The 21811-nt window shown below is 39.0% G+C and overlaps 1 protein-coding gene across 2 annotated transcripts; it reads right to left on the reverse strand.

The window, feature by feature from the left end:
* Positions 1–244: 244 nt before the first annotated feature.
* Positions 245–21197, reverse strand: LOC131096977 (interleukin-1 receptor type 1-like). 2 transcript variants are annotated; one of them, XM_058045615.1, is made up of 15 exons: positions 21132–21197; positions 19731–19767; positions 18771–19034; positions 17590–17732; positions 15651–15882; positions 13937–14126; positions 12831–13005; positions 11598–11663; positions 7645–7765; positions 6155–6300; positions 5234–5377; positions 3979–4143; positions 2304–3246; positions 1141–1424; positions 245–526 (listed from the first exon to the last, which is right to left on the reverse strand). In XM_058045615.1, exons 4-13 carry the CDS (start codon positions 17678–17680, stop codon positions 2870–2872), a joined length of 1707 nt encoding a protein of 568 aa, XP_057901598.1. In that variant the 5' UTR covers positions 17681–17732; positions 18771–19034; positions 19731–19767; positions 21132–21197; the 3' UTR covers positions 245–526; positions 1141–1424; positions 2304–2869. The 2 variants fall into 2 exon arrangements, with proteins under 2 accessions (XP_057901598.1, XP_057901597.1); XM_058045614.1 differs by having other exon boundaries at positions 19686–19767.
* Between the last annotated feature and the right edge of the window lie 614 nt (positions 21198–21811).

Here is a 21811-nt window from a genome sequence, read left to right on the forward strand (position 1 = left end):
GCTCTAGCTTCACCTTGCTGCAAGGAGAGTACCAGAGAGAGCAAAGCCAAGCTCACAGCCTCTCTGTGTCCAGTAGGGTGAGGTGGTTTGTGCTAGTGTTGTAGCACAGCCAGATGGACCGGCAGCAGCCTGAATGAAGATCTGTCATAGCTGTCTTGTTAAGCCACTGAATCACAGCTGCTGCTTGCCATTGTCCATTCTCAGTATGCTTTAGTGGAGAAAGAGGGCAAAATAAACAGCAGTGTGTATGAAAAAAATATGTAGTGCCTTTATTCAATTTTAAAATGAACTCTTCCTCAAAGTGCCTTTACATAACACACATGAAAACTTTAGCATTATTTTTATAAATATATCAAGAGGAACAAGTATTTTTTAAAAACCACTATTTTGGCTCAGTAAAATAACCTTCCATTCCTAGAGTTGGGAATAACAAGTAGCAGTTCTCCTTTCAATCTGTTCCAGTCAGCAGAGGTAATTAGAAGGATTGAGGTCGCTGGAACTCTGTTGGCTGGCCTGCATGACTGAGCTGTCAAGGCGAAAGCACAAAGTCAGTGTTACATCCTAGTTCTCAGAGTACAAATACCATAATGTCAGTGTCTGGTCCTCACATTTGATACAGAGATCTTCTTAAAGAAGAGTTTTGTGACCAAACCATAGAGTTTCTGTCCTATTTGATTCTTCTATCAGTGTGAACCGTAACAATTAGCCTTGTTCAGATGGTTTTCAGCAGCTTCAGACAGATCTCAAAGCTCTTTTACCCTACAACAGGCTGCCACAGAACACACACCATTTAAGAAGGCAGACTGCATGAGCAGCTAAGTAAATGTGGCACTTCGTGACTAGGACTGATCGTCCCTTGACACTTCTCTTGTGACTAAAACACAGAATGGGAGAAGACTATAAGCATCTGCATAGGTCTGTACATACATGACATTCATCAATAAAACACCTCAGTACCATAACAGTTTGAATTAGTCTGACATTTCAAATGCACTTTCCCCCCCTTCCTCTTGAAATTAAGAGATTCTTATTCTATTCTGCCAAACACACACAACTCACAAAGCTCAGAAGGCACTGTCTCTCAAAAGCACTGTTTCTAGTTTCCAGCACACACTTAATTTAGTTGTGAAAAGAACTTACTTCCACTGGTTTTGTCACTTATCAGCCAGAGCAGTTTTGTTTGGTTGAGTATGGAGGCATAAGAAAATTGCTTGAGCCATGAAAGAAGAAAAGCCAACACTGAGGTGTGTAAATGAATAGATGAATTCTGAAGGTTGCAGAACAAAATTTTTTTCAGACAAACAAGTGGAGATACCAGAGGGAAAATTTCTGCCCAATACTGTATTAGCAAGAGCCTTCAATCAGAGCTTGGAAAGTGATGGAGTTTGACACAAAAGCAAGTTGTTTGTTTGAAGATAAAGGAGCTGCAAGAGAAAATATAGGTTGGAGTTTGAATGGGAGGAGAGCAAAAGGTGCTGCAAGAAAGAAGCTGACAGGACACAAAAATTCAGAGTCGCAAGCAGCAGTAACAGTCAGTTCCTGAGGCTTCCCTGTACAACAAGATCTCACAACCTAAAAGCATAATGTTCAAGGACAGACTGAAATTACATGGGGAATTTGGCTCTCATCTCCTGTTTCTATAAAATTAATAGCTATAAACATAGCATTAAAGAGGTCTGATGATTTTTTCTAATTATTCAAATTAATTCCCTTCCCCAAAAAAAGAACTAATCATTGCAAACTACATCACTGCCTACAAGTGAAACAACTTTAGAGTTAACACTTCGGGCATACAAAATACTATTAAAAATATTTTAACATGAAAGAGAGACGATTCAACCTTTTACACAACTTCCTTTCCCTTTTGTTTGGAAAGTCGTGATTGCAGCCCTCAGCACACAATCATCTCAGATTCCTTACATATCAGAGCAGAGGGAAAGGAGAAAAGCAAGCAGCTGCAGGGAGTAACACAGGGGCATCTCTCTCTCTCTCTGCCCCTTGATATGGTCCTTAAGGTAAGGTGGATGAAGTCAATCATCCTGTACCTCCCATGACAGACTCTGTGTCATTAGCCAGTTGTTCCACTTGGGTAAATAAATATAATAAGCCATTTAACTGGAAAGAAAAAGTCCCTGGAGATTAATTTTTTGACTCGATACAGATTACAAAGGTATTTTTACAATATCTGCATGTGACAACTGACTAAAAATGGCACTGATCTTTCACATGTAAAAGAGATCAGGGAAGAGTATTTAAGCTTTGTCAGGTTCTACAGCACTTTTAGAGGGCTGGATTTCTCTTACCTTTTCTCCTGGATGTGAATTCTGTGAATTCTCCTGGATGATAACACACTGATGCAGTAACATGGGGATTTATCTTTCCGCAAACTGAACAAGGCAAATAAACTTGTAACAAAGAAAATGTTTGTGTCATTTCATTAAAAAAAAAAAAAGAAACAAACATTTACTGGCACCAGCCATGCACCTTATGTAATATCACAACAATAATTAGTGTAATTCCCTTCATATTGCAACTTTAATTGCAGGGGAAAAAAATCAAATTTTCTTCATTGGCTTCAAGTTTTTGACAATTTTTTGTCCTTTCATTTTTTAATACAAGGGAATTTCACAAAATCATTCTTGTAAAAGTAATTGTGTACTTCCTACACATGCTACTGATGATATTTCACAGTGTTCTGTTGATCCAGCCAGAAGTAAAAAAAAAATCACATCTGTAGATGAAACTGTAGTACCTTCACTCCAGTAAATCTAGATGAGATTGCACAAAACAGATACATGAGACCTTCAGTGAATCTGTCACCAACTGTGTGAACTGAATCAGTCATTAAGTGTCATTTCTCATTTGTTATTTAAGGAACATTCAAGTCTTTTGTTAACAAATGCAATTGTGATAAAGAGCCACTTTTTCTGGATGGCATCTGGTAGCGCACTTTCTTCCAAAACCTGGTTCTTGCTGAGTGGGACCTTTCTGAAAAGTCCCCTTTCCATCGGATAACCCCGTGCTTTTGCTTAACATATCTGATGGATTCTGGCATGGTTGCATAATCTTGTATTTTTTCAAGTTCAATGAGAATTACTTTAATGCCATCTTGGATAAGAGCACTATGCATGGCTAGCTGCTTTTCAGACTCATCTTCCAGAATGCTGTAACAGGAGGGCTCTGGTACCAAGACAATTATCACTCTCCTACTTTGACGGATTTTCTCATCAGCAACGCTGATCACAGCTGTAGAGAAAAAGGTCGTGCAAAATTAAGGTTTTACATTTCTATTTTCTGTTACCAGTATTCTGCAGGTGATTCATCAAGTGTTTGATATTTAAGCTGACGTACTTTACATCAAAATAGGGAGAGGATATGAACATGCAAGCAGTTACCTTGGGTTGGCCTACCATAGAAATCTGGCCAATGCAACACAATCTGACCTCATCAGAGTCTAGATGTCTATATCCTTGTTTTGCAGGAACAGAGAAGAGCTACCAACTATCTTTCTAATGCCATTTTATTACCATCATAGGTACAAATGCAAAAAAAACCCCAAGTTCCAGAACCACAGGAGCTTTTTACCTTAAACAATCTGTTTCGGTTGTGCTCAACTGGTTTTGTTCCAGTAAGTGGAAGAGAAAAAAAAGATTCCCCCCATCAATGGCATTCCAGTCAGTTAAGTCACAAACAGTGAAATATGGTAAATATCACACAAAAACCCCATGGCTAAACGCTGAGAACAGACTACTGCATTTTTTTCAAGATGAAAAATTTAAGCAGCACTTTAGATTCTACTTCTCAGGGAACCCTTCCTTCTCAAACCACTACCAAAATCCTTCAACTGTAAAAAAAAAAAAAAAAAAAAAAAAAGTTCATTTGATGATGAGAGAGATTTATATTCCCATCTGACTGCTTGTTTCTCAGTTCTATTTCCAGGTTAACAAGAAAAGTCAAATTTGTCTTCAGCTAACTTACCTTCTCCTGGTAAATCATCTCTCCCAAGTATGAAGAGCTTATATCCACACTGCCTTTCTAAGACCTCTGGCAGTATCTTCAGGGCAAAAATATCTGATGAATACAAGCAGCTTGCTCTGTTCTTTGGATACAGAACATAAGCATCATAGATCTTCTCATCTGAAACTAAGGAGTGAACAATAGAACTTCCATAAAAATAAATTCTAAAGATACAAGAGCAAGCAAACAAGCAACATCTCTAAACTCTGGGGGGGTTTCCCTTACCTGAATCACTGTTTTAGGTCCTAATCCTGCTATATTAGCTAAGCATATAGGATTATACAAAGCCTGAAATATTTGTAGGATCAGGCCTTATAGAATTCAGGATACTGAATCTGAATAGGCAAAAGAGACCTGAAAAATCAGGTTGAAACTTTCGCTTTTGAACCCAAAATAAAAAAGTCATCACTGAATTATTTATATATAATAAAAGTCATCACTGAAAAACAGTGGATCCAGTGGTAAAACTGATACTTGAAATCCCATTTGCCATCATACTCATAGGTGGTGTTGCAACCTGGAGTTTCAACCACAGCAACCACTTAGACATGACAACAAAAACAAATTAAGTGTCAAATTTCAAGATCTGAATTGTTTTGGATATTTTTGATCAAACTTTTCAGAAAGACATAATTTAAAAGACTTTGAAGTAAATCTAAGGGAATATCAATACCTCCACAAGATACATGGCTAGAGAAATAGAAAGTATCTCCTCTCAGATGGCTGGAAATTACCCATACTTCTTGTCTATGAGCATACTCTCATAGACAACACCCTTATCAACATTTTTGAATGCCAGGAAAGCAAAATTTCCAGAAAGTAAAATAATCAAAAGTGGCTTTAAACAGAAAACAACACCAAGTTATATTTTCCCTGTTTCATCTATAGAAAATAAAAAACACGTAACACTTCTAATGTATTATTGCTTTCTGTAACAACAGTAATTAAAAGTGATCTGAAAATTGCTGTCAGAGCAGTATTCAAACCACTAGGGTGGGTCTTCAGGAAAAGAAATGATAGTTCTGGATTCCTGGGAAGTTGCTGATTTTTTTTTTCCCGGCTTTTGTCATCTGAATTAATTCTAAACATCCTAAAAATAGTATTATCCTTTCAAAAACCCCAAGGAAGACCAATCATGATCCATGAGAGTAACTCACTGCTTTGCAAGTAAAGGTGGGAGCTCAAAACAACACTCAGCACTGTTACATAAACATACCTTTTTCCCCCAGGAAAGGATGGCAGGAGTCCCGATACCAAAGCACAATATCAATTTTGAAGATCTTGTAGATAAAGAGAGTAAAAAACACTAAAAATACCGAGGAAACTCCTCCTCCAATTAAGTACCCCTGGATGTTTCGAGCTGCAGCAGCACAGAATAGGAAAGAAAACAAATACAACTATAAGCTAGAACCAGGGAAAGACAGGGATTGTACAAAATTGTTTAATCATTAAAATACTTCTGTTTTAAAAAGAGTGAAAGAACAGGACAAACTATTTAATTTATCCTTTCTGACATTATTGTTATCTGATAAGCCTGCTTTTATCTTTCAGAGAAAAAAATGATAAATGAGGCTCCTCTTCAGCTGAAACACCAAAATAAAATATTGACATATAACCCAGCACAGCAGCAGAATGAGAATTCTTGTACAAAATTCTATCAGTTGCAAAGCAAGGAAGTCGGAAAGGTGGGGAGGTGCTTTCCTGACCTAATCTCCCCAGACCAACTAGCATTCCATTGTCTCTGCCTTCAATGACCTGTCAGTGAACCTACCCATTTACTGTACTTAAAACACCCCCCACAAACTGCATGTTTTAGTCAATGCATTAAAGAATTTCTGAAGTTAAATCCTACCCTGATAATCTTTATCAGAAGAAATTATAGTCATGTAACAAATTAGAGCTCATATTCACTTCCAGTCCCAAAATACTGAATGAGAGAAGACAAAGCAAATCAAAAGCACTGTTTTCTTTCATTTTGCTAAGAATGTGAGAAAAAAATTCACAAAGAAAGGTACTGAGATGCACTGCCCGTTTTGCATAAAAGTATATCATACAGCTTTAATTCTAAGTAGGGCATGGTTAAACTAACTGACAAATAAGTCAATGATCACCATTTTATCAAGAAGAGATCTCTTACCTGGGTATTCTAATTTGATGTAGGCTGTAAATTGTTGAGAACCATATATGAAGTGGCAGAAGAACTTATGAGCATAGTCCTTTAATGTCACTTTTGAAATGTTAAATTTTGTTCCAGATACAGCAAGTCCATGAGGCAAGCCCTCTCTGTCATAAGAAAAGGTACAAGGAAAACTCTCTGTCATAAGAAAAGGTACAAGGAAAATAGCTGCATATCTGTGCTGAATATGAGACAGATTCATCTATCCACAAATACAAAGACATTAATTTTTTTATCTTTATAAAACTAAGAAGCTAGTGAAGCACAGTAAATATACTTCAGTAACTAACAATTTCATGAACTAAAAACATACTGGGATTAGTTTGTTTCAGGTTTTTTTTGGGCTGAGTTTGTTGAGTTTCCCCCCCAAGATGGACAGAGTGCGCCATTAGCAGTTTTGCAGGTGACACAAAACTCAGAGGGATGTCTGATACAACAGCCAGCATCCAGAGGAACCATGACAGGATGGACAAATGAAAAAAAAAAACCTCATGAAGTTCAAAGCAAAATGCAAATCCTTCATATGAGCAGGAATAACCAGATCCCAGGCATCCTGGACTGCATTAGGAAATACACTGCCAGCAGGTTAAGGGAAATGATCCTTCAGTGATTTTCAGCACTGGTGAGGTCACACCTGGAGTGTAGGGCCAGTTTTGGGCTGCCTTGTACAAGAGATGAATGGATTTGCTGGAGCAAGTCATGTTCAGTGATGTGACAGATAAGGAATTGGAGCATCTGTCATACAAGCGAGCAGGAACTGCTCAGCCTGGAGAAGAGAAGGTTTGGGGGCAGGGGATGGAACTCATCAATGTGAGTCAATACCTGATGGGAGGAAGGAGTGGAGAAGAGGGAGCCAGGCTCCTTTCAGTAGTGCCCACTGACTGGACAAGAGGCTATGAACACAAATTGAATGACTTCCCCATCTGAAATTCCACCTGAACACTTTTTTACTTCAGGGTAGTCAAACATTGGAACCTAAATGTCCTGCAACAAGAGTTTCTGCCTTGTGCTCTTGAAGATTAGCAGCTGTGTCTGTACTTTAAAAAGGACCATTTTCACAAATAAAAGTAAGTTGGGTGACTTTTTATTTTGGAACAATATATCCTTCCCAGATTAATGATAAGAGGACAGGCTTTAAGGTACTATTAAAAAAATCACATAAGGAAAAAATACATAACTAAGTATTACAAAATTGTATTTCATGATAGTGTTATAAAAATCTACATGATTGTTTCATTCTATTTGTATCAGACACAGTATTTTTAATAAAATGTTATTTTTTTAAAACCAAGCAATAAGAACATACTTGTGTTTGATACAGACTTCTAATCAGCCTTTCAATGACTAGTGGCATTTGACTAGTATTCAACTTGATATTGAATTCCCTGCACATTACTGCAGATTACTTCACCTACATATGCACTACAAATTCAATGTATAAGGATACTTACTCATAAAACTGTTCCCTGTAGGTTTCATCAAAGATATCAACATCCTCATCATTAACTTGCCAGAATGGAATCAAGCCATTTATGCCACTTGATATGTTACACTCCATAACTACATGAGAGCCTACAAAAAAACAAATGTAAACACAGAAACTGAAAGTCTTGTAATAGGAGCAGAATCAAGTGATGAGGGAATAGCTGGGAAAAGGAGGGATATAAAAGAAACCTACTTACTTTATGAAAAGTAAAGTCCTTAAAACTCATCCATTTGTAATTCAAATTTGGGTGTCTACAATCTGGGTATAAATTCCACCCTAAATGTAAGTGTCTGAATATTCACATCTACATACAAGCTAGGTGTCTAAGCTAGTAACAGAGTTCATCTCTGCTGAAGTCCACTCACATTAAAGTAGATACCTTAAATGAATGACTCTCCAGACTCCACTGGCTCGAATCAGTTGCATGTGCATCTGAGAGCATCTCACATTTGAGATGCTCTCAAGCATCCAAAGTATCCATATGGAGTTGTCAGACAGGACTCCAAATCTTCAAGAAAACCACACTGCTAGAGTAGCCAGACCACCCAAAACAGCACTCTTTGTGTGGGCAACTGAATGGAGCTCCTGCTGACATTAAGGACCTCGGATCATGCACACATACCCATGTGCAGACAACCTACATCTGGGAGCTGAATCCCATTCTTAGTGACATTGCATATCTTTACACTGAATCAGGATCTTTTGCCCAGAACTGTCCACTGGGATGGTTTCTGAATATTATCACCCTTTATCTCCAGAGCAAGCTCACCTGTCACTCAGCTCCTTTGCCACCAAGAGTCCAGATCTTACAGAACACCTCAGTATTAAGCAAGCCAATTTGCAAAATGTATTTATTGCCAATGTACCTCAGCGAGCTCCATGTACAGGAAGGCAAGCAGCTTTCTTGGATTCCTTTCCTTCTGTATTTTACTCATGGAAGTTAGGATTTGATAGCAGAAGGTGGGCTCTCTCAGCTGGCCTATGTAAAGATCTTAGTCTTTCATTTCCTAGAACCGCATCAGATCTAGATGCTTCCACCAAGGGATGGTCTCTAACAAAAGTATGGAATAAACCTTTAGCTCACATGGAAAGCAGTTACTGGAACAAGACTTCACACAGAAATCAGAGATTCTCCCTGATCTCTTCCCTCATGTCCTTCTACCACAACAATTAATTTTTTTTAAGATGTGGTTTAGTGCACTGCAAAATTATTCAAAAAAATCCCCTCAAGCATTCCATGCTCACACATTCATGAATGTAGTTAAGTTTCTACACCACCTTCTGCCACTTCTCATTCAAAAATCATATAGCTGTTTCCATACAAGTGCTCATGCAGCTGCTTAGAGATTCTGCCCCACAGCCAGACATGCAATAGGTGGTTTTATTTTTTCCCCCAGTACCTCATTGAAGGTACTGGACAGACAATACTGAATATTTGAATGGCAATGTCATTTTAAAACAAACAAAACCAAATCTCAAATTCCTTTAAGAAGTGTCCCCCTGATGTGTTCATGTAACAGGGAATTGTTTGTAGATCTCAGTAATCCCAATAAACCCACTTTGTGGCTGGAGTCTCCTTTTAGTCTCATCTATGGCTATTACTCTAATGTCTGTAAAGCAATCAAGGTTTGCTCATCCTAGGTGGTCCAAAGCACCTAACAATACACCAGCACAACTTTTAATTAATGCTGTGTCCAAGCTGTAACAAATATGGATCAAAGTCTACCATAGGGAGTCTAAACAAGTTGTCCTATAACACAGTCTTAATGACTCAGGCTGAGTGTCACAGCCAGCCCCTGGACTAATAAATTGCTCAGGAAATGCTATCAAGCATTGAAAAAAAACCCTAACACTGCCTTCAGTAAATTTAAGAGCCTGCAGATCACACTCCTCCTGAGTAGAGGCTGCATCACTAAGAAATTTTCTGAATTAAATGAGATAACTACCAACCAAAACTGGGATAAGACTTACATGATACTTTCATGAGTGGGAGATACAGTACAGGGAAGTCCGACTGTAACATTATTTCATTTTTTCCATAGTTACAGTTACAAAGAAAAAGTCAAGTTTTCACACAAAAATCAGGGTTGTGTGAGATAAAATAATTACTATGGAAAGTCTCCCTGTTTCATCAAAAATCTGGTGAACAAATCCCCTTAACAGTGAAAGAACTGAAAGTTTTTCAGGCATGTATTTTTTGTAACGAAGACAGAGAAGATACAATTACCAGAAAAGAAGGAGCTGCTGAGTGATTCTAGATTATTTCAACAGAATTAAATAACCATCTGAAAATCACAGGACTGTAAGCTTTTAAAGCAATACTTATGGTATCAGATCCTGAATATTCTCACTGTTTAAAACAAAGCCTTCTGGACTTTGCAAGAACATAATTTCTGTTAAAGCACAATCACAGTTCTGATCAAAATATACCAATCCTCACCAAAACCTGGCACTTCAGAATAAGTCTTTATTTTTCATAAGCTATTGAGGCCAAAAAGAAAAGAACAGAACAAAAAAACCACTAAAACTCCCAAACAACCTTAAACACACACACACAAAACCCACTAGTGTTTCAGTGTTGTCCAATTTAGCACCATATATACTGAAAGTTAGAATTTGGGATAAACAAAAATGTTTCACATGACACAAAAAGAAACATGAAGCTTTAATAAGAGAAAACAACAACTGCTGCACACAATTTACAGGCTCAATGTCAGAAAAAGCAACAGCAAAAGTAGATGTGTTATGTGAGATTCCATGAGGGTGATGCACATAAAAATAATCCACAATGCTCTGGCCTGACCTCCCATGTGGTGTTAGAGTCCAAATGCAACCTTTGCTCAGAGCTTCTCTAAAGATCTAATTCCTCAAATGATTACAAAACTGTTTCCTGTACTAAAAAAATCTAGTAAATAGCCAATCACACTTCTCCAAAATCAGTTAATGCCCTTTTAAATAAAATATTTTGTTTGAAACTGCCCCCTTTGGTACAAAATTATTTTAAAAAATACAGTTTAAGCAGCTCCAATCTCATTCTTCTGGACTTTGTCAGTGGAACACAACTGTCTGATATGTGGTGCACTTTAAACACATGTAACTTTGCTTGGGAAAAGACTGCAACACCATACATTTGGCCCAGAGAATTACAGAACAATTGAGGTTGAAAGCGAGGAACTTTGAGCAGGAATCCAATTTCCTGCTCAAAGTATGGCCTGATTCTGAGGTCAGATCAGGCTGCTCAGAGACTTATTCAATCGGGCTCTAAAACCTCTAAATACAGACATCACAACTTTTTCTGGGCAGCCTGCTGCACTGCCCAGCTGTCCTCTCTGTGAGGAAGTTATTCTTTATACCCAGAATATCTTATTTAATAAATTTCCAAGATAAACAGTACCTGGGATATGCATCAACTAGCAGCTCACTGTTTGACAAAACATCAGTATCCAAAATCTGTATTACCCTAAAACAAGGAATAAAATCCAGTTTGTGGAGAGGGAAGGGAGACAGTAAACATACAGGAAGAAAATGAGCTACTGAATGGGTCAACTGCTAACCATCCTAACATGCTACATGGACATAAGCCATTTTTCCACAGATACTGAGGATACATCAAGACACAAACACTGAGAAATGGTAAAAAGGATAGATGGAAATAACAGAAAATAAATAAATGCATCCTGCACAACTCCTAAGATGGGAGTCAAGAGACTCCAATCATAGGCACAGTTACCTCCCCCCACAAATTATTTGTGGGAAGCACGTTCTATTATCTATCCTCTATCTTCCAGATAGTTTCAATCCACATACTTATCTCCCAGTCTCGCTCAAGTCTGTGGAACTGTTCACATATCTTTTCAAAAAGATCAGGAGTTATTTGTTTCATTAAAGTTAATGATCCCTTAAATAGTCACTACTTACCAAGTTCTACTGCAATTGTATTGTTCCTTGGATAAATAAACTCTGGTTGCATCTGCAGTGGTTTTTCTAACCAAAATAAAGAAAAATAAAAACTTCAGGCAGGAAAAGATCCACAACTTAGTTCAACTGACAATAGTTTTGGTTTTACACTGGGTTTGGTTTTATTATTTGGTATTATTGTAGTGCCATACTTACTACAAGTTTCAAATTTACAACACAAATGTCTTATAAGATATTTGCTCTACTCTCTCCAAGTTACTCTATTTTAGCTTCCAAGGTAACAGAAAAAAAATCCAACTTTAAAATGCTTTAAAAAAAAATCTCAAATTTACTGGCAGCAGACATGAAAGTAGCACAAAACCAACAAACAAAGACAAAACAAAAAAACACAGTTAACTTCTTCAGAGATGGATAAGGAAGAGGAAAAGGGTTGTATCAATTACTTCCTGGATAAGATGAATATTTTTTTAAATAAAAGTTTTTAAAAAACACATACTTAAACTGGGCTGGAATCGTATCATTCTGCAGATGTACAGATTTGTTGCAAACAACTCACAGTTCTTATATGTCCTATATAAAGTCAGAATTTTGGTTTAACCTAAAAAGATGGACCTGTCTCTCCAGACAACTATTCTGATAGGACTTTTATCATGTTACAAGTCAGGTCACCAGCAACATTGCCCACAAAGACATAATCACAATGGTAAGTGCAATAAATTACACCACTGACAGAGTGACAGCAGAAAAGCTCAACCAAGTGCCAACAGTAAGCCAACCCCTTCCAGAGGAATATTTATTAACTTTTTTATTATTTATACAGCTTATCACATCTCCTTTCCCATCAACGGAGAAGCAAGTTTACCAACAGGGCTTCAAGCAGGTCATTTGCTGTGATAGTCTCAGGAAAAAAATCTTCTATTTTTAAGTTTATTTACTTTAATGGTGCAGTATTTGTTTTGGCAAAAGCAATACCTCCACCCCAGGAACCACTGCTTTCTTCTAATTCTCATTCCTAACCCTGCATTACTCATTTCCCCATGACAATTCTTCCTCAAAAGCAAAGCTCAAGGGTAGCAACATGCCACACTGCCTTTCAATTTTATGTTCAGGAATAAATTAAAGAAGACTTGCAACTCTAATTTCACAGAGCTGAAAAGTAGCTTGCCAAATATCTTATGCCTGCATACAGATGTTTACAGCAGAGCCAAAAAGAGAATAACCTCATGCACTCACCTTTAACCTCCAGACTTATGGTTCTTGAAACATTAAATTGTTTTCCCATATATGTGTACACCATCTGGCATGTGTAGTTTCCTCTGTCTTGCACAGTTACATTACGAATCAAGACAGCATTTTCACCCTCTGCCAAAAGAAGTCGTTTGTCTTCAAGAAATCCAGGTTTACACTCCTAAACACACCAAAGGTACCTGTGACTTAAAGGGAACTAAAAAAATCTGACAAAGCATTTACTGTACTCTACTGATCATTAAAATATTTGGGAAACACTGAGTTCTTTGAAAGCCATAATGTGGATTCTTTTCCAAGCATTACTCCAGTCTAACAAAGTCTGATAACACCTTGCTCATTTGCACTTTCAAAAAAATCACTGCAGCCAACCCTTTAAGTTTTAAAACTCTGTGCTTTAGTTCACAGCTTGACAGTTTTCTATCTCAGGTGCAGTAGAAGTTATTACACATGCAGCAGAGTTTATGAGAACACATGCCTCCACCCCTACTTCTCTGTGATGAAAGAGCTGCTGTAGCAGTGCCTCATGCTGTTTGGGTATATCCCCATTTCTGTGGCAATGCAAACTCTGGGAAAAAAGCTTTCTTCTCCTCCTTGACCTGCAAGCAGTGGAGAATCTCTTCAACTCAAAAGATATATAGGTGCTCCACATAGGTTATTCAACCTGTATAGGCCCATGTAGCTGTTTTAATACCAGCATCAAATTAGGAGTTGAACTGTTTAGATTTTTACCTTAAAACAGATAAAATACACGTTTTCAAGCTTGCACAGTCTACAGAGCATTTTCACAGAACCAAAGTAAGCAGCATAAGAATACCACAGCATGGTCAACAATGCCTAATATTCTGAGAAACTGAAATAATTATGCAAAGCCTTTTATTTACAGAAACATACAAGTTTTAAAACTTATTATCTACATAAAATAAACAAAGGATAAACCAGAATTGCACAAATCTTATTCACACTTATGCCGTACTCAAACTGTAGAGAAAATAAACCCTCCCTTCCAAAAGCTGCTCTTGACAGTAATTTCATAAGACATTTTAAATAATACATTTTGTATCTTTATATATGAAATATACATGCTCAGTTACCTTATACCAATGTACTTCAGGCTGATTATTCTCTTCATTTTTAAATTGTTCTAGATCAGGGCATATAATCTTTCCAATATTCGTGCTCGTCACTTTTTGTTCAAACTTCATTTTTCCATTAAAACACAATCCATTATCGTTCTTAAAAACTGTTAATTTTATAGTTTTTTTGTTAGAGTGGTTAAGGCTCCTGTAATTAGAACAGCAGACAAGTGATGTAATTAACAGTGTATTATTTCTAGCAAGTCAGGGAGAGGAACTTCAGCATCTCTACCAGCCTTTCCTCTATAACACTACTGCTATATTCCCTTAGTTTGTAAACACCATCCTCAGCCTCTGTTCCAGGTGAAGAGATGGGAATAAGCTCTGAGTTTGCGTTGTGAGCAGAAATGGAATTTGCTCTGGACGCATGAGAGGGGACATCAGGACTTCTCAGAGCTGCAGTTAAGGCTTAAGTGTTTGATGCACAAAATGTTGCTTACAGTTAATATGACTGAACCTTAGCAAGTTTTTTGTTTTACTGATATTACGTAAGCCAAAGACATGAGGTGCCCACAGGAACAGATCTCATACCTCAAGTAACTAAAACTATAGCAGGAAAGGCTAAATTAAAATTATGCAGCTGAGTAGCTTTGAATGGATTACATGTCTTCTGACTTCCAATTTTGGTTTTCCCGGTAAACTCCAGTGAAGGAATGTGCCTGCGACATTGGAAGTTTTTGCTGATCATTCACAACCCAAACTCCTCCAGCACAACTCTATGCACACCAGTACACTTAACTACACACTCCTAAATCAAATTTAAGGCCACCTGAAAAGTCTGTATTGGCTATTCTCAGTGTGTTGTGGCAACACCATGAGGAAAGGAACATTTCATGTATGTCTTCCCAAACTTAATTTCCTGTTCAGCACACATTGAATTTCAGCCATTGCAAAAAAGATTTGATGACCTAATTCAGTAGTGAAGTCCAGTGCTTGGCTAGATTGATCTACCCAGAGCTTTAAAGTACTAAAAAAGCTAGATATAGACACTTTTCAAAGAATCTATTCCTTTTTAGTTCTCTGTTCACTCAGATTATTTGAGTAGTAGCAGAGACACATTATTTTCAGTCTCTAAAGCTGTCTAACACACTGCTTTGCTCTTTTAATGTATTCTCATTTTTGACCAGTAATTGCAATATTTTAAAATAAATCATAAAAACTGTTTTCAGCCTTTTAACTTGTGGGTTTCTAGTAAGACTTCCAAAAAGTTGCTAGGCTCTCCAGAAAGTCTGTGTGGTGACAAAATGCACTGTTTGCTCCTCTTAGAACATTGCTACATTTAGCCTTGTCCTACAAAGAAACCAGCGTTCTTCTGTTCTGTCAGTATAAACAGCAGTTTGAACACAGGAAAAGCCAAAGAGGTTAAGGCATTTTCCTGTGACCTTACACTTCATCCAAAACAAACAAAGCAACCAACCACCCCCACAGACCATTTTTAGTACTGTCATGCTTTAAGATAAAGAGAGTCTTCTGTATGAATCACTTTTGTAGTACTAAATGCATGGAATAGCAGAGAAACACAGGCAGCATACAGAAACTAAAGGCATGGTGAAAACAGCGCTTTCAACTGATCCAAGCATTTTACCTAAAACAAGAAGTTTTGTACATTCAAGTTTCACAAATTAATTATCACACTTGCAAACACTAGCAATCCACTTGTTTCCTTCCTTACCTTACATTGCATTCATAAAGTCCAGAATCTTCCAGCACAGCAGGAATAAACCAAAGCAAGCCCTCTCGCTGGTGGATCCTGGCATCTCTCTCTGTGGTCACTGCTGTAGCACTCCCATATTTATACCATGTCAAATTGTAATCAGAGTGAAGCACTGGCAATGTAATTATTGGACAAGTAATAGCTATAGGCTCTCCAACAAGCACAAAGTAATCACAAATAACGCACCCTTCTGTTAAAAAAAAAAAAAAGAAAAAAATGAAAAAATATCAGTACTTTTAATTTCTTTTATATTTAGGAAGTATTAACACCCGTTCCAAGTTACACAGAAATAGAAAAACTTTCTGTAACAATTTACCATTAAAACATCACAAGGCTATTTTTTGTTTGTTACCACCTTCTGGTTGAGAACATGATCACATATTTTACAAGCTTAAGGCACAACTTCCCTCTTTGTAGTAGCCAGCAACAGGCACATGCAAGTCAAACAGCCTCATTGCAAAACAGAGTGTAAGAAGATCCATGGGATTCATCAGGCAACTCCAAGCTTCCCAACTTACCTGTCATGTCCTTGTATTTAACCATGCTAGTACTTTTGCAGAATTGCCAGATTCTTAAAGTAAATACTACCTATGTAAAGCACAATGCAAACAGCAGCAGTGCAGAGCTCATGACAGTGTTCTGCCACTAGGACTGTGGGGCCAAAACAAAGCAGGGAAAAAAATTTGGAGAGAAAAAGTATTTAGATTAGTAAGTCTTGACTATAATGTATTATTTCCTTCCTACATTTTCACTTTTAACCAAAAGGCCCATTATTCAAAACATCACAGAAAAGGCCAATGTAAACATAGATTTTATAACTATGCCTGTGTAACAAGTTGGTAGGACACAATCATGCAGCTTAGCAAGCATTTCTTTTAACACCAGCCAAAAAAAAATCAGAGAAAAAGGACAGATATGACAAGAAGTTATCAAGAGGTCAAACATGCAAACAAAAACTTAATGGAGAATATTACTGTAACACAAACTGAGCTGACCATTTGGCTACAAAGCAGACTGTAAAACTTTCAAGCTTCTTCATGCATTTGTCTAGAGAAGCTGTGGATGCCCCATCCCTGGAAATGTTCAAGGCCAGGCTGAATGGGACTTTGAGCAACCTGGTCTAGTGAAAGGTGTCCCTGCTCATGGCAGGGGGGTTGGACTGGTGACTGATCATCTTTAAGGACCCTTCCAATCCAAAGCATTCTGTGATTTTATGTCCAACACTGAATTTTTATGCAACTGCAAAACATCTGGTTGAACTGATTTTACAAATCTTGCTCAATGGCTGTACAGATACAAAGTTAACATATTCAATTTCAAAATAAATAAAATCTTCACTAATCTTTCAAATATCACTGCCTTCCCATTTAAAGACTTCCAAGTAGGTCTCCTTATAGTTCAATCTAATTCAGACACATTAGTATTAGACTGCTTATACCAAGAGTAGCAAGACAAGCATAATTAACTTATGTAGTTTTAAACTTTACTGAAATACTATACCTATCATTATAAATATTACTAATTTAATTGTAAAGAAAACTCAGTCTTACTGCTTTCAGGACTGGACACACAGAATGTCTCATGAAGAAGGCACTCTATAGTTAACCTTAGGTCAAGGAAGTTAATCACTTTGGGATTTCCTCATAAGAAACATGGAGAGGCTAATCAAAGCCTTGGAGCTCTAAAGTAAAAAAAGAAATATCTCCATTTGTCCATGACATCCCCAGTGAAATGTGAACCCAGCAGAGGCATCCAGCTATTGTCAGTATGCTAAAGCAAAAACAAACCCCAAACTCACTACTTGCTCTCAGTAACTCTTTCCTACTAAATACACACAACTCATCTCATGCAGATTTTCTTTTTTAAAATGGCAATTTCAACAACGCATTTAACCTACCAGCACTGAAGAGAGATATCAGTACAATGAGAAGACCAATGAGCAAAAATATTGATGTCATATTTTGCTGCAAACCAGACGTTTTTTCCATTGGTGTGGTAAGAGTGCTCAAGCTGCCCTGCCCTCTGCACCCTGCATTACTCCTTAAGAAAAAAAAAAATCAGAAGAAGCATTAGTCATCTTGGGGAGGGAAAACATGGATTTGGTAATTTAGCCCCAGTTACTGAAGATTTCAACTACAGCAACTCTTGGCCTTCACAAACAGCTGCTCAGTTTTCAGCTTTCTACTAGAACTTTTCCTGGAACTAGAACTATCCCAATAGAATAACTCTTGCATAAGTGTAATAGTCTTTTACCAGCATAGTTAAACAAAAAAAAAAAAAAAAAAAAAAAAAACCTCAAGCAAAGAAAAATTATGCTGGCATAGTGATTTAAACTATACTGCATAACTTAAAAACAAGCTTGATTAATTTACTCTTATTTCCAAATGCTTTCAGGAGTCACAATCACAGAGATGTACAAGGTTTTCTTCTTTGAACTGCTCTTATACAGCTGAGGTAGCTTTTCAGAACAGTGACTTGCAGTTCTTTGCAGAAGGACAAGCATACTCTAACTTCATTGTCATCTGCCACTCAAAACTGGCATCTAAAGCCAAATATCTGTGGAAACCACAGCTAATATGAATTGCTGCGGTCAGACACAAAAAAAAGTGTCCTTAAATTGTAGTTTCAATTCACACCTCAGGTCTTTTTTTCAGTTTTCTCCAACAAAGACATGACTGAACACACAACCACTGCCCTCATAGCCCACAAGTGGCTTCTATGAAACTCCGAACCTTAATCAAGCCCTGCTTCCCTCAGAGATGCACCAGTATTTTTTTGGTAAGGTGTCATCAGAGAACTCCCCAAGCTTTCTACTGTCAACCAGGTGACAAACAATTAAATCCTTCCCCTTCTGGCAGTCATTGTAAGCTAAGATCTACATTCAGTGGCCTTGCCTTTCCTCAGCTTTTGATTGTTTTGCATGCTGCTGCCTCTCACTCTAAAGCAAGATGGTTTCACATGTAGCAGTCCATTGCAAAACATTTATTGCACAGGTCCTAGTTAATATTTGCCTTCTACCCAGCCACAAATGGCAGGAAGCAGATAAGTTATTCCATGAAAAAGTAAGCTGTGACTTACTTTTATATCCAATGTAATTCACTTCAGTCACAAATAAGCCACAGCAGTTCCTTCTTTTGAAGCATTTCATATGCAGAAGTGATGGGGTATTAGTGAGGGTCACACAGTGCAGAACTCAATAATTTAACATAACAGCCTCCAAGTAAATAGCTCTTTTGGACAGTTTATCTGACTAAATCCTCATACCACAGTGCTTATTTAGTTGCCTTACTTTTCCTGTAACTTGCCAATGAGCAGGTCATCACTTTTGGAGTTTCAGTTTACCTGTAAAAAGCAGAGAAAGGGAAAAAACATTTTACAAAACATGTCATTTAGACAGCAGCATACACATACAAAACTAAATTTTCTACAGACATCCTAAATGTAAAAGCAAGAGCATGCCCCTGTACATTAGAGTGATGACTTAAAAGAGCAACAAAACTTGCAGTAGAGAATTCTAGCAAGTATCTTCCAGAGAAGAAGCTTCTGCCAAAAACAACACAATGTTACACATCTGTCAAGCAATCATGTAAGATAGGTTCAACAACTAAAAGGAAACAAATACTTAAATTTAGGGCAAGATAATAATTAGCATTATAATAAGGGTATTGGGACATTGACACAATGACCACAAACTTTAGTTCTTATGTCTCCTTTGCAGACAATCTTGCAAACTGCAGAAAAGTTGTATCTTTAAGCTTAAGACAATCCCATTATTCAAGGCATTCTGGTGAAGCTACATCAAAATGTAGTCAAAGAAGCCTGCAAGAGTTAAGTCTTTGCAAGCTAAATCCCACTTCAACTTTGAGACAGCATTAATTGTTCTAAACCTGAACTTGAAGAAAGTGTATTTCTTCAAACTGGAGACAACGAGTGTATCCAAAGCCCAGAGAAAAAGGCAGCCTTATCAATATTCAAATAAATTGAAAACGGTACCTTCTTTCAGTATCAAGTGGAAGGAGTTAATTTCACAGTCCATACTTTGAACACTTTTCTATGTCATTTTAACTCCTGATACCTGTCAATATGAAGCAATGAGAATTTTAATGTGACACATTTTTTATGTAAATCCAAATTAAGTAATTAAGTATCCAGTAACACTGTTAGGAGGCATTTAAAAGAACCTGAATAGCTCATACAGACAAAATTATATTTATCAAAAACAGTGATGCAAAGTATTAAAAAAATAATGTCTTAATCTCAGGAGGAGAGAGGAAACCAATAATACCAAGAAATAAGCAATAGGCGTCTCATTTCTCATAAAATATGTGAATTAAAATATCTGAATTAAGGATTCTGCATTCTAAAATACTTTTCTGCAACTTTTGTGCAAGACCTTTTAGCCTGTTTTTTTAAGGATCTAAACATATACAAATGGTCCAAGTCAATTAAGCGGGTGGTGTTGCATTTCTGAAAAAGAAAAACAAATACATCCTGCAGCTTTCTCGGGTCCCTGAAGAAAATCGTATAAACCTAAGAGTGGCTGCTGCTGGAAGCACACCAGAGCCCTGATTCAGCCCGGTAACTTTTAGTGGATCTCTCCTGCCAAGCTGTGGCTCCCCAAGCTGCTGTCAGGCACCATCGAGGCTGTGACCAGCACAGCTCCGGGACTGCCAGAGCAGCAGCTCCTTCCTGGCTCGGACACAGCCATCTCTCTCACCCAAAATCTTGCTCTTGTCACACAAGCAGTTAATAAAGAGCCCCCGTCTGATCATCATTTTGCAATAAATAAATACAGAAATAGTTTTTGTGGTGTTTTAGCAGGTCAAGAGGATTTGCGGCAAGCATTATCCCGCTTCCTGTTACAAGTACTTTAAAAAATGTGACAGCGTTAGCACTCCTACAGCCTTCACTTGTCCATCGCACTTCCTACCTGAGCTCGTACAATGTGACACACAACGAGGAAGCAGACACAACAGCAAAAGAAAAAATTACTTCCACGGAAGCTATTTGGGGCCATAAAAGCTGAGAAACCAGCAGAGATTGGGAGACTGCAGCAACACACCCCGCAGAAATATACACGGCCTCAAAACACAGCTGAAAGCAACAAACCCAGGGGCTTGGAGCTGGTTTTCTGGAAGCCATCAGCACTGCACCTCACCTGGCCAGGGCACCCCGACCGCCCTGGGGGCGCCGGCCCGGGGGAACCCCCAGTCCCGCTCCCCACACAACCAAGGAAGGCAAACAGGCCCCGGTGCGGCAGGAGACACGCGGGAAGGAAAAGCCCGGCCGGCCCCAGCCTGCACCCCTCAGCCCACCCAGCCTCCCTCCCCTCTCCTCCCTTCCCCTCCCCGCCACGCAGGCGGCACTGGAAGCCGAGCCCAGCCCAGCTCAGGGACTGAGCGAGGCACTGTCCCCACAGCGCCCACCGCCCTTCCTCACCTCCCTGCGCTCTCCGCCGGCTGCCCCTGCCCGCTCCAATACCAGGGCGGGCGGGCAGCACTCCCCACCTCGCCCGGGAGCCACGGCCACCGCCCCCGGCCCGCCTCCGGACCGGCCCCAGACCGCCCCCGGCCCGCCTCCGGACCGCCCCTGGAACGCCCCCGACAATTCCCGGCCCGGCCCGGCCGGGCTCGGCGGAAAGGGTCACAGGGGGTGAATGGCAGCCGGGAGCCGGCCATCCCTGCGGAGTCCCGGCACAGGGTGAGCTGGTCGTCCCGGCAGCCTCCTGTGTGACCCCCTGCGAGGCATCTCCCCGCAACTTGGCTAAGCCCCTTTTCTCGGGCCGTCACTCCTGGGTTTAGCTCCCGTTCCGGCTGTGATCCCCTGGGCTGGCGAGCTGACTTTAGCGTTGTTTTGGCCCAGGCTGCCCTCGGGGCTCATGGCACGCCTTACCTGGGCTGACCTTGGAAAGAAAGCGCCCGGCTTTGCTGCAGAGCAGAGCTGATGCCCGTTCGGCAGCCTGGTGGAAACGGAGGCATTTCATGCATTCAATGAAACAGATTGTACCTGTGCACCCCATTGCACCCAGGGCATGCCAGGCTCTATCATGCCTGCTCTGGGAAACTGTCACGCAAGAGATACCAGTCCCTGGCAATCCATCACCTCACTCGTGAAGTGAG

This window comes from Melospiza georgiana, chromosome 2, assembly GCF_028018845.1.
Source record: "Melospiza georgiana isolate bMelGeo1 chromosome 2, bMelGeo1.pri, whole genome shotgun sequence".
NCBI lineage: Eukaryota > Metazoa > Chordata > Aves > Passeriformes > Passerellidae > Melospiza > Melospiza georgiana.

Coding starts and splice junctions, on each gene's coding strand:
- LOC131096977 (XM_058045615.1), bottom strand. CDS start 17,680: ATGGAAAAAACGTCTGGTTTGCAGCAAAATATGACATCAATATTTTTG. Junction 4,144..5,233: donor TCCTTTCCTGGGGGAAAAAG/GTATGTTTATGT, acceptor TTCACTCCTTAG/TTTCAGATGAGAAGATCTAT. Junction 3,247..3,978: donor AGATGATTTACCAGGAGAAG/GTAAGTTAGCTG, acceptor TTTTCTCTACAG/CTGTGATCAGCGTTGCTGAT.